The 16,458-nt window shown below is 39.9% G+C and overlaps 1 protein-coding gene across 1 annotated transcript in view; it reads left to right on the top strand.

Annotated features, from left to right (window-relative positions):
- The window catches only part of LOC141428803 (uncharacterized), a 35,290-nt gene extending 24,235 nt beyond the window's left edge, over positions 1–11,055 (top strand). The window contains exons 3-5 of the mRNA XM_074088820.1: positions 3,465–3,553; positions 8,207–8,327; positions 10,882–11,055. Coding sequence (XP_073944921.1) covers positions 3,465–3,553; positions 8,207–8,327; positions 10,882–10,952 — 281 coding nt within the window. The 3' untranslated portion in view covers positions 10,953–11,055. The remainder of the gene's footprint in view (positions 1–3,464; positions 3,554–8,206; positions 8,328–10,881) is intronic.
- The last annotated feature ends 5,403 nt before the right edge of the window (positions 11,056–16,458 follow it).

Genomic DNA, 16,458 nt, shown 5'->3' on the forward strand with positions numbered 1-16,458 from the left:
GTTTCGAGTTCGAAGGAATTATTTTTCTGTTCTTCTAAAGTGGTCTGTTTACTAGAGTAAGACACAGCCCTCCACCTCCATCTACCCACATCGTCTTCCTATAATAATATACCCGCGATACCAGTTTTACATGCATCGGTGTGGATCGAAGTCTTAGCAAGTGGGTTGTATAACTTGTATAAAGCTAGTATCGACCTTTTTACAAGTTCAGTCTTCAGGGAATCAAATGCTTGTACTTGTCTCGAAATCCATTCCCATTTAATGTTTTTATTTAGTACTTAATTGTGTCAAAGGGCTAGCGACAATAGCGAAGTCCTTTACAAATTTGCGGAAAAAGCTAGCTAAACCTATGAATTGTTGCACTTCGTGTTGCTAGTGGGCTGCTTAAACTTCTCAACTGCCTCAGTTTTTCTCAAGACGGCCATTTCACCGGCTGTCTTACTCTCCACGCCGAAACACAACAGTGCAAGCACAGCTGCTTGACAGCAGGATTAGCGAGCAAGATGGTGGTAGCAATCCGGGCGGACCTTGCACAAGGTCCTACCACCTTGCATGTGCTCCGGTTCTGAGTAATTTGCTGCCGCATCTTTTCCAAATATTTTACATCGATTTAATAAATTCATTTTATGATAAAAATAAACTTCCAATGATTCATTATGCTTTACTTTTCGATTTAACATATCGTGTAGAAGTCGTGAATAATCCTGCACGTTAGGAAAGGTTTTGGTAAGCTTATCTTTCCATTCCGACCATGTGATATTAATTGAGGGTAGACCCTGATACCAAATTTTTGCAACACCGGCTAGCTTCGGTAAAGCATAATGAATCAATTGGGTTTCCGACCATTGCTATAATTTTGAACACTCATCTACTTTATTGATCCATGCGTCTATAGTCTGCTCTTGGCAAGTCGGATCAAATACCGGAACGGCATTAGCATTCATAAAAAAGTGATTTTGAGATTGAGATGTATTAGAAGGCGGTGATTTTGTTAATACCATAACAAAAAAAATGTAATTCATGCAATTTAACCCGCCCTCCCTCCGCATAAAAAACGTAAATAACCAACTCAAACGTAACTGAACCCACCACCAAGAGAACCACCACCACCACAACTAAGATCCCGGACACGTGTTTCGCTTCTCTCCGAAGCATCATCAGCGGATGTTGACCCTACGACGCTTGGTCGAAGAATGAGCTCACTCAGAACGATGCCTTCCCTTTCACTTTAATTGCCTGTAGTACTAGAAAATACCAATGGCAATGACGCAAAATTTAATTATTCATTGATAATGACACCCCTAATTTTGGACCTATTTATTTCCATCTGCTCTAGGACACTCAGACGTAATCCTTTTTCACAAACATGTAATATGTCGTATGTATGTGAATCTAGTAAATCATGGTTATATTCTAGTAAATGTTTTGCGAAATTGGATTTCTCGGAGCGTCTATGCCTAAAAGAAGAAACATGCTCCTTGTACCTAGTCGCAAAATAACGTCCCATCTGCCCTAAATATACCTTATTACAGGTGTCGCATACACGTAAAAAACGTAGTATTACTCTAAGTTTCTTCTACCCCCTCCCCCTCCTTTTTCACCTCCATAGTTTCCAAAAACAATTATATTTGTGTTCTTCCCTACGAATAAATATTTATTCGTATTAATATTTATTCGTAGGTTCTTTCATTCGTCTTTAAAACTACACGCACATTTATCATATTATACAACATGGTGATAACATGTTTCCGTACTAGCATTCTCCCCCTTTTTTACCTCCTCCGAGGTAGAATTTTCAAACAAGTGAAATATGTATTTGTTTATTTATGTTTAGGAGCAATTTCACAAAGCTTTATAATGATATCTTCAATAATATTTTTTTCCCGTACGAACTTTCACTCCCCCTTATTACCCTTTAAGGGTAGAATTTTCAAAAATGGCGAAATGCATTTTCACTTATATTTTTGAAGAATGTTTTTCCCGAATTTCACTTCTAAACTAAAGAATTCGATAACTAATTTAAGCAAAGTAAAACTGCAATTATAAAAATCATATTAGATAGATAGATAGATAAAACGTTTATTTGTTACTGCAAACACACACAATCAAAATTACATAAATAAGTAAAAAAAGAACAGTCCTAACTTAAATGTAAACAATTTTCAATTATTTGTGTGCGCTGCAGTAGTGCAAAAGGGTCATGGCTCAGTGGTCAACATTGCTCATAGGAGCAGAACACTGATATTCTGCCACAACCCAGAGGGCCAAGAACAAATATTATCACCTTATTAAAAAACAAATATAAATGTACAATACAAAACGAAACAGTGCCAAGCAATAATCAAAGTAAGCAATAAGCAAAGTATTAATTTAATTCACGATCACAGTTACCTTGTTTTCCTTCGATGTCCGTACAACGACTGAGCTCCGTCATCGATGGCCGCCAATATACGAACAATTCAAATCATGTTCGTTATTTCTTTTAATAAAATCAAAAGCTTACCATATGCCTACAATGTTTAAGTCTGTGCGGTATGCTAACTTTGAGCCTAGGCCGGCAGCCATTGGGAGGTATGCGAACTTGGTGCCTATGCCGACAAAATGTAGTGTGTGTGTGATACGGCCGTTTCGGGCCCCTATCACCGTGTCTCTGTTTTTGAACTAAGTTTTATTCTTTGTGTTCTAGAGACATTAAATTCGCTAATTTGCATATTATTCAACCGGCATTTAAAGGTAGATTTGACGTACTGCTCTAGACTACGGAGTTGTTGATTTTAAGCGAAGACGATGACGATGATGATGTGGACAACTCCAGGGATATGCGGAATGAACCAGACGATTTCGTCAGGATTTGGCATTTCCGCACCGTAAGTCTGATACGTTCACGGAGCCTGAGGAGGACGTCAGGGTGTCAGGAAAGGCCGTGTCGGATATTTGATGACGTCGTACTAGCAATACTCTAGGGGGCTGTCAGGATGGTACTAGAGGAGAGATCGCTTTCCTTTTGTGGTCTCTTTCATCGGCGACCGTCGGAGAGTAAGGACGTACCTTTAGTCGACTAAAGGTACTTCCTGCGTATATTGTCTGCGCTACCTACTTAATTATCTTATTACCTATATTTTTTAAAATTGAAGTGTGTTAGCTACTTGGTGTACTTGTTTCTAATAAAATCCGCTACTGGTACCTAATAATATAATAATCTCTTTTAGATTTTTTTTAAATTTTTGGTTCACGTGATTCGGTAGTTTTGGGAAAAATCTTAAAATCGGCAATATCTAGGAAACTAATAGATTTCGGACAGGACTACATAAGTACCCTTGAAAAAAATGTATTCAATAACCAATCACCTGTATATACTTATACTAAAATTGCTCGTTTAAAGGTATTAGATAATTCAAATTAGAAACTGCATGTATTTATAGTGGACAAAGTAAATTTAATTACTTATTATTTTTCCTTTTCAGGCTTCCTTAGCATATCACTACTAATTTGGGGAAGCTTTATAATTCCTTATATAATATCCGTCATTTTGCTGTACGTGGGACTTGCACTGGTAAGAAAGACATATTTAAAATTTCAAAAGTTTTCTACCTAAGTACTTTATCCAAGTAAAAACAGAATCCTTGTATATGAAATGAAAAATGAAAGAGGGCTATCGTTTCTTGTCTCACTAGATGGCGCACTGTTGAGCGAGGTTTTTAAATATGGCTTTCAAAGTCTGTTATTACGGGCGTGAAAACAAAGTTTAGATAAAAATCGTATTTAATACACCTTAAAACCTTACCATAAAAATTATCGAGCATGCCACAGTGTTGCATAGTCTCCGTTTTGTTCGGAAAAAAGGGAGGACAAAGGTTTCCGAAAGACAAAACTGTCTCAAAAATATTCTTATTATAAATACACCCGCGTAGCTCACCCAAAAACTATGAGATTTGACATTATTTATTAGTGGCGAATTCATACGCGATAGCCCTCCTCATTACATTAGTTACCACCTCGCACTAGTGTAGTTTCCATATGTGGCCAGAGATGGCGCTAGCAGTCAAGTTAGATCACGCTAACGTTTGTTCGCCCGAGATCATAATAAATAGTTTTGATTGTTTCATATTCTGGAAGTTACAAAACGTAGTGGTTATAATTATCTTTGGTCTATTAGCCTGAGTAGTTGTCCAACTGTTTGAACTACATTTGAATATTGAAATAATTAGCAAAACCGAATTTGTCAAGATATAGGTTTCACTTACAGTTTGTTCTGGCTCTATTCCTCAGTCCCAGGGACACAAACAGGACACAATCACAGCACTTTCACAGTTTTTTATGAATCATTTAAAAGAGCGCGCGCCGGGCGGCATACATTTTTAGCTGTCAATTTTGCGAGACTCCTGGTGGCGCCGCCGCGCGGGAGAAAGCGGAAAGTTCATTCAGCCAGTATGTTTTGAAATGTGCAGGAGGTTTTAATGCACATATTACTAATTATATCTGCCCAATGTAACGTACATAAACCCCCCACCGGGAATCTACCCCAGATTCCCCAGTTTACAAACCAAACCAGGGATGGCATTGAACAAGGTAAGTGGACTGTATAGTGTAAGAATTTGTTGACTTAATGAATTAAACACGTGTAGCTGTAAATTGAGTAAAATAAATGACTTATTTCGAACCTAAAATTGTCATAAATTTGACACCTTCTTGCGTTAAATTCATGCAAAGAAACAAAGGAAAATAAAAATTATGCTGAATCCAATTCCATTGGAAGTGGACTAAGCTTTACAACGGGTCGCGTGTATTCGCCATTCTGGGTTTTTACTTTTACCACCCGTACAACTCCATCAGCTCCAGGATAAAGTTCCGTCACGCGACCAAGAGGCCATTGAAGCGGAGGAGCGTCAGCATGAATAAGAACGAGTTCGCCAACTTGAATATTACTACTATTCCTATGGCATTTTTGTCGCTGCTGTAACGTGTGCAGATAATCGTTTCGCCACAATTTCCAGAATTGTTGGGAACTTTGTTGTACTAGCTGCCAGCGTGTTAGTATGTAAGTTGGTTCGTCTAAGAGATCATACTCTGGAACGGCTAATAGAGAACGACCGACTAAGAAATGGCCGGGCGTGAGCGCCTCGAACTCGGACGGGTCGCTCGACGCACTTGTTAACGGGCGAGAGTTCAGCACTGCTTCGACACGAGCAAAGAGAGTGCTTAACTCTTCGAATGACAGCGATCGCGTACCCACGATGCGCTTTAGAAGGAGCTTGGCCCCTTTTATGGCACTTTCATACATCCCACTAATCCTGTAGGCAGATTGTAAGTCCATTTAACACTTCGATTGTTGAAACCGGTTAAAACATCTTCAGTGTTTTGGTTAAAAAAGTTAGTGATTTCCGCGAGTTGCCTACCAGCGGATACGAAGTTTTTTCCGTTATCGGATACAATGGTTTGACATAAACCACGTCTAGCAGTGAAACGATCGAAAGCTGCGAAAAAACATTCAGTTGAAAGTGCACTGAGAACTTCAGTGTGCACCGCGCGAGTTGAAAAACAGACAAAAATTAAAAGATACGATTTTGAAATTTTCGCGTTACGTCTGTTACTCTCTTTTGTAAAGAAATGACCGCCTATATCAACAGTCAACTCCGACAGTGTGAAAAGCATGTATATCTTCAATGCGGAATTTCGGTAAGTTGCCCATGATGGGCTGTATGTGTGAAGGATTGACTTTGAAACACCTAATACATTTCCTAAAACGAGATCTTACAACGCATTTTCCGGCAATAATCCAGTATTTCTGACTGATTACACTGTGCAATGTACGCGGACCGATATGTAAATAAATTTTATGAAAATAGTCGATAAGAATATTTGTAAAGTTGCACTTTTTAGGAAGCAATAATGGATACTTCTTTTGATACGGTAGGTCGGCGAAAGACAACCTACCCCCCACCCTGAGAAAACCGAGGGGGTGACATAAGGTGCTAACCTTTTAAGTGATGCTGTAACCGTTTGAAATTGCTTCGATATCAGTTGCAGTTGTATTTTTCAGTTAAATTATAAATAAGATTTGAATCTGCTGTGTATGCGTATGTGTATGCGTGCATGTGTGTGTGCGCGGCGCGTGTGTGTTTCATTACGTATACCTAACGGGATTACCTTATACATACCAGAATCACGTGTTGTGTCTTGCACGCTAGTTTGAGCCAAAGTCGCGTATGGAATTTTGAGTTCTGGCACATTTGCCGATTGAAATTGATCAATTGACTTTACTGGCCAATTCTCTCTTGGTGCGTCTAGCCAGTTCGGTCCCCCGAGCCACTCCGCTGTCGCTAGCAGCACGGAAGGCAGCGCACCGCGGGAGCACACGTCAGCGGGGTTGGACGCGCCGCTCACGTGGAACCAACAATCGCTTGGCACGGTCTCCAAAATTTTAGAGACACGCGAAGCCACAGAAGTTTTGTAACTGGGTGTATTCAACCAACTAAGCACCACAGAGGAATCGGTAAACAAGAGTATTTCATGAACAGAAATTCGTTCAGACAATATTGACTTCGTATATTTGACTAACTTAACTAACAAATGCGCAGCCATTAGCTCGAGACGTGGAATGGTCACTGTCTTCAAGGGTGCAACCTTGGACTTTGCAATGACCAGACTGACCTTCGTATCACCTTGATCGTTAAAACTATGCATATATTCCTTGAACTGAAGCATCGCAGAATCCTAGTATTTGGTAGTAGCTGTGCTGCTTGATAGTAACCTGGCGCTCGTGACTAAAATTCGACAACAGCGGGAGCTCTGAAATGAAGGTGAGCCACACCTTCTCCAGTTCCGGAGGCAGCCTGTCATCCCAACTCAGCTGTTGGAGCCAGAGTTTCTGCATGAAGCATTTCGCGTAGAATATGCAGGGAGCCACGAAACGTAAGGGATCATACTGACAACCTATATGTGACAAGTCATTACGCTTGGTGATCGCCTGTGAAGCTGGAAGTGGATGGAATACGAAGGAAAACACATCTTCGGCGGGTCGCCACTGCAGACCTAAAACTTTTATCGACAGGTCTTTGTCATCCTCGAATGCAATGGGCGTTTCGCGGTGATCAGCTGGAACCCGAGCTAGTACCTGGGGACAGTTGCTGGCCCACTTACGAAGCAGAAATCCTCCTCCACTCAGCAACTCTAACAGTTCATCCTGTAGCCTAGCTGCTTCATCATAGCTGCTCACCGACCACAGAATATCATCGACGAAGAAACCCTTTTTTAGAACCTTGCTCGCTAAAGGATACTTCTCGCAGTCGTCGTCAGCCAGTTGATGCAGGACTCGGATCGCTAGGTACGGACTGCTAGCAACGCCATATGTGATCGTGTTGAACTCATACACTTTTAAAGGTTGATCAGGTTGAAACCTCCACAAGATGTGTTGGTAATTGCGTTGAGTTTTTTTCGATCAAGGTCATTCGAAACATTTTACAAATGTCACTTGACAAGCAAATTTCATGTAAGTATACGAAAATTTATTAAAATTTCGTTAATGTCTGCTTGGAGCTTAGGACCGGCGTAAACGACTGAATTCAAAGAATTATTATTTGTCGTTTTGCATGAGGCGTCAAAAACCAATCGGAGTTTAGTCGTGGTACTTGACGGTCGGAGAATACAAAAGTGAGAAATTATGTACTTAGAATCCACAGTACCAAAATCACCTACGCAAGTCATGTGACCAAGGCTTTCATATTCGGACATGAATTTATTATATTCTTCCTTAAGTTCCGGAAGACGATTCAGCTTTGTCTCTAAATTGTTGAAACGGCGTAACGCTTGTGGAGTCGAATCGCCGAGATCAAAACTGGGTTTGAACCAAACCGTCGTATTAAGTCCTATTTTACCTGTGCTACTAGCACTATTCCATTGAATAAAGCATTCTAAGAATTTTAATATAATATCCAAAATTACAAGCTGGTCAACCACGTCTAGGTCTTAAGCACTAAGTTTTTTTAAAAAAACGTCAGGACCCAGGAGTTCTACAGGACGGCCATTTAAAAAAATGACAGGTTTCAGAAAAATAAAAAAATCGGAAACAAAGATTATGACTAACAATAATTATGGCAAACATTACATTATGACTGTTAAAATTATGGCAGTCTCTATTTAACCATTCAGGTCGGTTATGAAGTTGCTCTTTATAGGTACGAAAGATTTAAATTTTGCTTGTTCGCAGGAAAATGGATGGTTGATGCTGCCATGGCTCATAATATCCGCTTTAATGGAGATTGTGTTTGTATTTGCCGTACTCTATGGAGCGACAAGGGCGAAAGATTTAAAGGGCTTCATTGCCTTTGGTAAGAATTAACGTTTTTTATACTTATTTCTTTTTAAAGTACATTTTTTTTAAATAGCCTATAACAGTGTCCCACTGCTGGGCAAAGTCCTCCCCTTTCTCCTTCCACTCGTCTCTGGCTTCGGCAAAATCGTCCCACCACATTCTTTAAGGCCTACCTCTGCTCTGGTGCCCGTCGCTTGGAACACAATCAGTGGCGATTTTGGCCCAATGATCCGGATGCATCCGGCAGACATGATCTGCCCAGTCTCACTTGAGTTTGGCGTTCTTCGTCCCATCATCAACAATTCGGGTTTTTAAGCGCAGTTCAGTATTATTTATCCAATCGGCTCTTCGAACACCTAGAATACTATACTGCGCTCCATAGCCCGCTGGCAAACCTTGAGTTTGGACTTCTGGGCCTTAGTCAAAGACCAGGTCTTTTTATGTATTTAAATAAAACTTGCTTGATCTTTAGACAATTTATTCGATTAGAACACACAGTTAAGAGTCCACCCACGCCAAACGGCGCGAGCGGTTTTGTACCTCACCCCCGCGACCCCTCTGAGATAGATCGCGTGCAACCGCGATTTGTTCGTAGACGTTATGTGACAGCAACGCGTTTTCGCGCGCAGCGTGGCGAAATACGGTACCGCTAAAGTTTTTCAGAAATGTCAAAACGATCGTTTGTTATGGAGTTTGTATTGAATACGTCATATACTGACTGCTATGACAAGGCTATGACGTTACAATTTTCCACGTTCAAACTGATTCAATTTTATGTACTACTTAGGTACTTAGGTAATTCGTTTTTATACACCTATATTTGTTAGAAGACTGCGATGGTAACACGGCGTAAAGCATGCTATTCACTATCCGTGCCTGCTTCTTCTGAACCAAACTATTGACCATTGATTTAGTATAACCATTCGACAACGCTATCTGATAAATAGTATTTAACTCTAAATCAAAATCTTCCCTAGAAAGAGGTACAGTTAACAATCTATGTACATAACAATGAAAAGCTGCTAATTTATGCTGCCACGGGTGATTAGACGATGCTGGTATCACGGCATCTGTGTACGTGGGCTTTCGGTAAATTTTGAATTGGTGTTTATTATTAAATATAGGTGTAGCATTTCATACGTTGGTCGTTTGTCTGATAGAATTTGTGGTATTTTAAAATCAAACAATGTTAAGGTAGCCTTTAAGACTAACAACTCTTTGTACTCTAAACTTTGTAACCACAAAGAGAAGGTAGATAAAGGAACTAGATCGGGTGTATACAAGCTCACTTGTAATGACTGCAGTAAAGTATATTATTATGTTGGTCAGACAGGACGCAGTTTTAATGCTAGATTTAAAGAGCATGTTTCGGCATATAGGAATGAGCATCCTGATAAGTCGAATTTTGCCAAACATTTGTTGGAACTAAATCATTCTTTATCGGACTCAGATTCGTATGAAGTGTTACATTATTGTGGCAAGGGGTTTCGTCTCGATGTTTTAGAATGCATGGAGATAATTATATACAACAGTATGGGGTCTATTATTAATGAGCAGGTAAATTTAGTTTCATCTCCCTTGCTACGGCTTGGATCTAATTTCAGCAATGGTAGTTAATAAAACATGCCTTGACAGTAAATAAATAAAAATCAAGGTAGTTTTGAAGGACGGTTAAAAAATTTATTAATAATTTGTGGATAGTTTTGTTTTGTTTCATAAAACGTATGTGGGTACTTGGCGAGTTATAGTGACAAGTTAAAACGGTGGTTGTGGTTCGTTAGTCTAACAACTGGTAGCATGGTGTACGGTTGTGTCACTCTGAAGATGAGCTCTGTTTGAGTTCGAAACGCGTCAGTGTAGTGTGGTGGTGGTGATAGATGGGTTTGTGTGATTTGTGTGTGATTTTGCATAAGCTTAGCTATCGTAAGGTCGCGGGTGAGCGAGGAAATTGTTTTGGTTCATTGATATGGACCTCCGCAAAGTAACGCCTGATTCAATAAATTATTTGCAATATCAGACACCAATTGATTCCGGACTTACATGTTTATTGATAACTTTTGTTTATCCAAGTTCATCCAAATACCAAAGAGTTGTGAAGAATCAGCTAGGTCCTTCAACATTATCGGGTGAAGCCAGACGAGCGTAATTTTTTGAGTTGTGAGGCGCGTAATTTCTGCTGCATTCATTTTTATTTATACAAACGTCTAGTTTGTGCCACACGGCGGCTGAAAATGAGGTGTGCACATTGTATGAAACAAAAGTACGCGGCTCACAGCTCAAAAATTACGCTCATCCAAACCTTGCAGCGTCTCTGCCACGATGACGATAACATCTGCAAATCTCAAGTGTGAGAGGTACTCGCCGTTTATATGAATGCCATGTCCTGTCCAGTCCAGTGTCTTGAACATATCCATAGTCATGTCATACACACGTTGAATTATGCCTGCACAAATGAGCTGTGCAGGTATAACCATCGGTTATAAATTATAATCTAGCGTGTGTGGCCGGCTTTATCTATGATATTAAGTTTTTTTTTTTACTTTTTGTAATAGATTTATTTTTTCCCGCAGCTTTGATGTTTGGTATCGACAGCTACTTCGAGTTGGTGGTAATTAGCTACTTTCTAGAACTCGTAAGTTAAAGCCTACGGAGTACCTATTTCGAGTAATTTTTACAATTAAATATACATATTTTGTGACTGTCTACTGCCTTGAAAAATTATATTATGCTCAATACTGTTGACACGTTGTTGTTTAATTTCCTTCACAAATCTAAAGGCGAGTTTAGACTTGCAAGAAAAATCGTGCAAGTTGGATTACATTGCGAGGCCGTAAAGCCAACGCGTTTGTAGTGGCCAATCGAGCGCGGTAATGTAATGCAAATTTCACGATTTTTCTTGCAAGTCTAAACTCGGCTTTACTTACACTATTCTAATCGCAAAAGTCGCTACACGCGGGGTTTTAAAACAGGTTTTGCGTAGTGTTGTGCTGTGCTTGCATATAGCACACGCGCTGTCGATTGAACTATTACAAAAAGTTGGAAAACCCCCGACTTTGTCACTTCAAAGTTCAATATCTCAAAAATGGCTGAACCAATTTTGATGAAACATATCTAAGAATCATTGCTAGAAATCCTGTATTTAAATAAAAAAAAACACATTTTTATGCAAGTGATTCGCGGGTAGTTCTAAATCATTAATATAGCATGTCTACCCTACATGTTTGGAAGATGATTATTACCTAAATGGCGATAGTCGGGATACGGCCTTTCCTTTCGAAAAACTCTAATATCTCTTAAAACCGGGACATAACAGTGGCGACGAGTTGAAATTTGATCAATACATTCAGTGCGGTACAATAAGTGATTTTTGAAATTATGTTGAGTTTTGGTAGTGTTCCGATATTTGACTGCAAGTCTGACGATTGGGTGGTGCATAAGGCACAATTATCAAACCTTATCAATCATTCATCTAAGTATCAAACTTTTTCTTAACGAATGGAATCGACGATACTTCCGATGAGTCGGCTGGTAAACGGCGAGCGATTTTTCTAAATTGCATATCACAAGAATCTTATCGACTCTCGCGAGATTTACTTTACCTTCTCACGCCAGAAGAAACCAACTACATCGTATCTACAATATACCCATTTCCAACCAAAAAAATGTGTTTACGCACAGCGACAAAAGTTCTATTCAGCTAATAAGGAAACTCATGAGTCATTGGCCGGGTTCGCGGCACGGCTACGGGGATTAGCTTCGGATTGCAGTTTCGGCACGGCACTCGAGATGTGCCTGACTGACAGATTTGTATTAGGCGTAGACTCCCCAGCTGTTCGTGAAAAACTGTTTCGCGAGAAGGCGGACAAGTTGAACTTGTCAACGGCATTAGAATTAGCATGTGCCGTGGAGAGTGCTCGACTGGTGCTAGCTGGGGCTGGGAGTGAAACGTGTCCTAGTGGAGCGGCAGCGGCGGTGAAGGCCGAGCCCCTGCTGTATGCCGCGGGCGGCCGCAACGGCAGGCGCGCGGCACCGGCGGCCCGCGGGGGCGCCGCGCAGTGCTCCGTGTGCGGCGGCAGGTCGCATGCCGCCGCCGATTGCGGTTATCGTCATTTAAATTGTTATAATTGTGGAGTTAAAGGACATTAAAAAAAATGTGTACAAGTAAAAGTACTTACTTCAAAATAAACGCACAATAAATCTTTCAATAAAAAAAGGAGCAAGGATTGGCGTAACTTATATAACGGTTCGGTGCTGACGCCGGTGTGCATGCGCACGCTGCCGGTCTCGTATAATGGTGTGTGTGACGCATGGTCTTAACTTTTATGTTATTGAACACGGCCCAGTATCATTGTTAGGCCGGGATTTCCTATCAAAATTTAAGTTAGCTTTTGTGGCACTTAATTATTGTGCATCAAATGATGGCGGTAAAGCCGTCTTAGCGAAATATGGATCATTATTTTCGGGCGACCTTGGCACATTTAATAAATATAAGTTGACGTTGCATCTAAAAGAAGGTTCAACTTCAAAAAATTTTAAAGCCAGAACCGTGCCGTTTGCTTTGAAAGATAAGGTGAGTGCGGAATAAGATAGATTGGTGAGCGTAGGTATTTTAAAACCGGTCACCTATTCAAAGTAAGTATGTATCGCCTGCCTAAAATCTCCGAATTGTGCGCGTCGTTGCACAATGCACGTTAATTGGATTTATCAAACAGTTACAATCAGTTTTTGCTGGACGTGCAATCTCAGCAGTACACCTGCATCAACACTCACAAGGGGACTCTTTGTGTACACTCGTTTAGTGTTCGGGTTAGCGAACGCCCCCGCACTGTTCCAGCGCGCTATGGTACCATCAGCCAAATAAGTGGTCTATCAATTTTTAAACAAGTTCCTATCAAATGAGTATGTCGCTAAAGTCGAACTTTCAAGTTGACAGACACGTCTATTGGCATTATTGTTTTATGACATGCAAACGATTATCAACTTTAGGGTGGTAAACCACATATTTGGCTGATGGTACAACTCTTACAAGGAATCGAGGGCGTTGAAGTTTTCATCGATGACGTGCTCATAGCCGCCCCGTCTGAGCAGTTGCACTGGGAACGGGTGTACCAGGTTCTCAAAAGATTGCTCGACGCCAGTCTCATGTTTCAGATAAGTAAATGTTCATTTTGTCAGGACAGGGTCGATTACTTAGGGTTTGTTATCGACCGCGATGGTAGGTATTCATAAAAATCATCATATGCAGGTATCATTTTGCAGGTGGTAGGACCTTGTGCAAGGTCCGCCCGGATTGCTACCACCATCTTGCTCGCTAATCCTGCCGTGAACAGCAGTGCTTGCACTGTTGTGTTTCGGTGTGGAGAGTAAGACAGCCGGTGAAATTACTGGCACTTGAGGTATCCCATCTTAGGCCTCTAGGTTGGCAACGCATCTGCAATAACCCTGGTATTGCAGATGTTTATGGGCGGTGATGATCTCTTATCATCAGGAGACCCACTTGCTCCTTTGCCATCCAATCGAATAAAAAAAAAATCCTGAAAAAATTAAGTCTATAACAGAATTGAAAATTCCACAAAATACGAAACAGTTGAAGTCCTTTTTGGGCTTAATAAATTTTTATAGGAATTTTATACCGAATGCAGTCTACGCTATTAAAGCCCCTTACACAATCTGCTAAGGAAAGAAAACAAATGGATCTGGTCAGATGAGCAACAAAAGGCATTTGACGGCGTAAAAAAGGAATTAAGCTCATCTCGTGTGTTGGCTCATTTTGACATACGACAGACACTTGTGTTGACGGTGGACTTTACTGAACAAGTCTTGTCGTTTACGGCCCGTCACTGCGATTCCGCACCGTTTCGGTATTTGAAGCGGCGGTGTGGAAAGCATGCAATAAAAAACCGGCCAAGAGCGTGTCGGACACGCCCAAAATAGAGTTCCGTAGCCATTACGAAAAAAATAAGAACCTAATATTTTTCTACGGATTTCGTATTTTATACGGAATCATCCAAGTTTAGGTATATTTTATACCTTAGGCTGCTATTTATATTCTCAAGCAAACTTAGCCGTTAAAGTTTTCCTTGAAAGTTTGATATACTTACTACCATTCTGAATTTTTTCAAAATTTTCCACCCACCTGTTTAGATTTTAGAGGGGGGTGGGACGCTCGATTTTAATGAAAGTTTGCACTTTAAAGTTGAATATTTTGCAAACAAATTACTGAATCAAAAAATCGTTTTAGCAACCCCCTAATGATTTTAAATACCTATCCAACGATACCCCACACTACACGGTTGGATGAGAAAAAAAAATCACCCCCACTTTACGTCTATGGGAGGTACACAAAAAAAATATTGAATTTTTTATTACACCATTATATAGGTACCATTTTGTCCGCATAGTTCACATACGTATTCGTACAAAAGTACAGCTGGGCTACTCCGAAACTCGAAACTCGAAGTTCGTGTCGTCAAAAGTCAAAATATCTTTATTCAATTTAGGCTATAACAAGCACTTATGAATGTCAAAAAAAATCTACCACCGGTTCGGAAAAACCTCTGCTGAGAAGAATCCGGCAAGAAACTCAACGAGGTATATATATATTTTTTTTAAAACAGATTTACAATATTATTGAATGATATGTATACATCACAAGTATTTAACACAACTTTAACACTTACACTGTTTGATACGAGAGCGAGAGGGACCGCACGACACGAACTTCGAGTTTCGAGTTTCGGAGTAGCCTGCCTGCTTTCTAGCATTGATAGTTCCTGAGCAAAGCCGCGGACGGACGGACAGACAGACAGAGAGACAGACAGACAGACAGTGTTGATATTTAGGTTGAAATATATTGTAAATAAAAGTATCTAAACTTAGAAAGAAAAATCCTGTATTGTTTCGAGCAGAAAAGACATGACATAAGGAAAAACAGAGTAGCCAACGTAAAAATAAAAAAAAATCCAATAAGGTGGCGTTCAAAACTCAACACTCCCTACAGAACGCAAACCCATTTTACTAATACAATACAAATGCTTCACAAGTGTAGTAACTTTAGTTAAGTTATCGGCTACCATATCAGAACCATTAACAAATAAAAACTTAACTTTACCCTTCACAATATTTTCTCTAAGAAAATGCAAACGTATATCTATATGTTTTGTTTTCGGTTTATAACAATCTGTTGATGCCAGTTTTATCGCACTCTGGTTATCAGAATAGATAGGTAATGCACTGTCAACGCCTTGACTGAGTTCATCCTGTAGTTGCTGAATGTGAAATGTGTACCCTGTGCATGACCTTCTGTCTAATGGGTCACTGGCCCAGTCTGCATCGCAGTAACCAGTTATTTCTTGCGAGCCATCTTTGACATAGCATAGTTTTAAGTTCTTAGTCCCCTGAAGGTATCTCATGACCCTTTTGACTCCAAGCCAGTGTTCATTTCCTGAAATATTGCAGAATTGACTCAGCTTGCTCACTGCAAAGGCAATACCAGGTCGTGTAACATGTGCCAGATAAATAAGACAAACCACCGCTTCTCTGTACGGGATTTTACTATCTGCTCCTTCAGTACTTTTGTCAAATTTTGCATTAACTGCTATGGGAGTGCGTACAGAACTCCAGTTCGCTCCAGAACTGAGTTAATATATTTTTCTTGGTCCATCATAATTACCCATGTCTCATGATTTCTATGAATATTCATTCCAATACAATGCCTCAATTCACCCAAGTCTTTAATCCTCAATTCTTCTTTTAATCTTTCTTTAATTCTTTCTGTGGTATTTTTATTATTTGTAAATATCAAGAAATCATCTACCCATACAGCAATGAATATCATTGTTGATTTTTTAACCGCACGTAAATATACTAACATATTAAGATTGTTTTTTTGGAATCTTTTTGTATTTTTTATTTCAATTTAAAAAAAAATTGTTACCGTAAAGTAACAAAAAATTTGGATTTGAAATAAAAAATACAAAAAGATTCCAAAAACCAATCTTAATTTGATTGCTTAATAACGATATCTCTTGTGCGGGTGAGCGGTTAGTCCCGATGGAGTGCCGAAAAGTTTTTCGATGAGGGCTATGGCATAGATGTCGCTAGTGTCGCTGCTTAAGTGGCTAAATAATAAACAACACAAGCTGAGA

Source organism: Choristoneura fumiferana, chromosome 6 (genome assembly GCF_025370935.1).
Source record: "Choristoneura fumiferana chromosome 6, NRCan_CFum_1, whole genome shotgun sequence".
NCBI classification, from domain to species: domain Eukaryota; kingdom Metazoa; phylum Arthropoda; class Insecta; order Lepidoptera; family Tortricidae; genus Choristoneura; species Choristoneura fumiferana.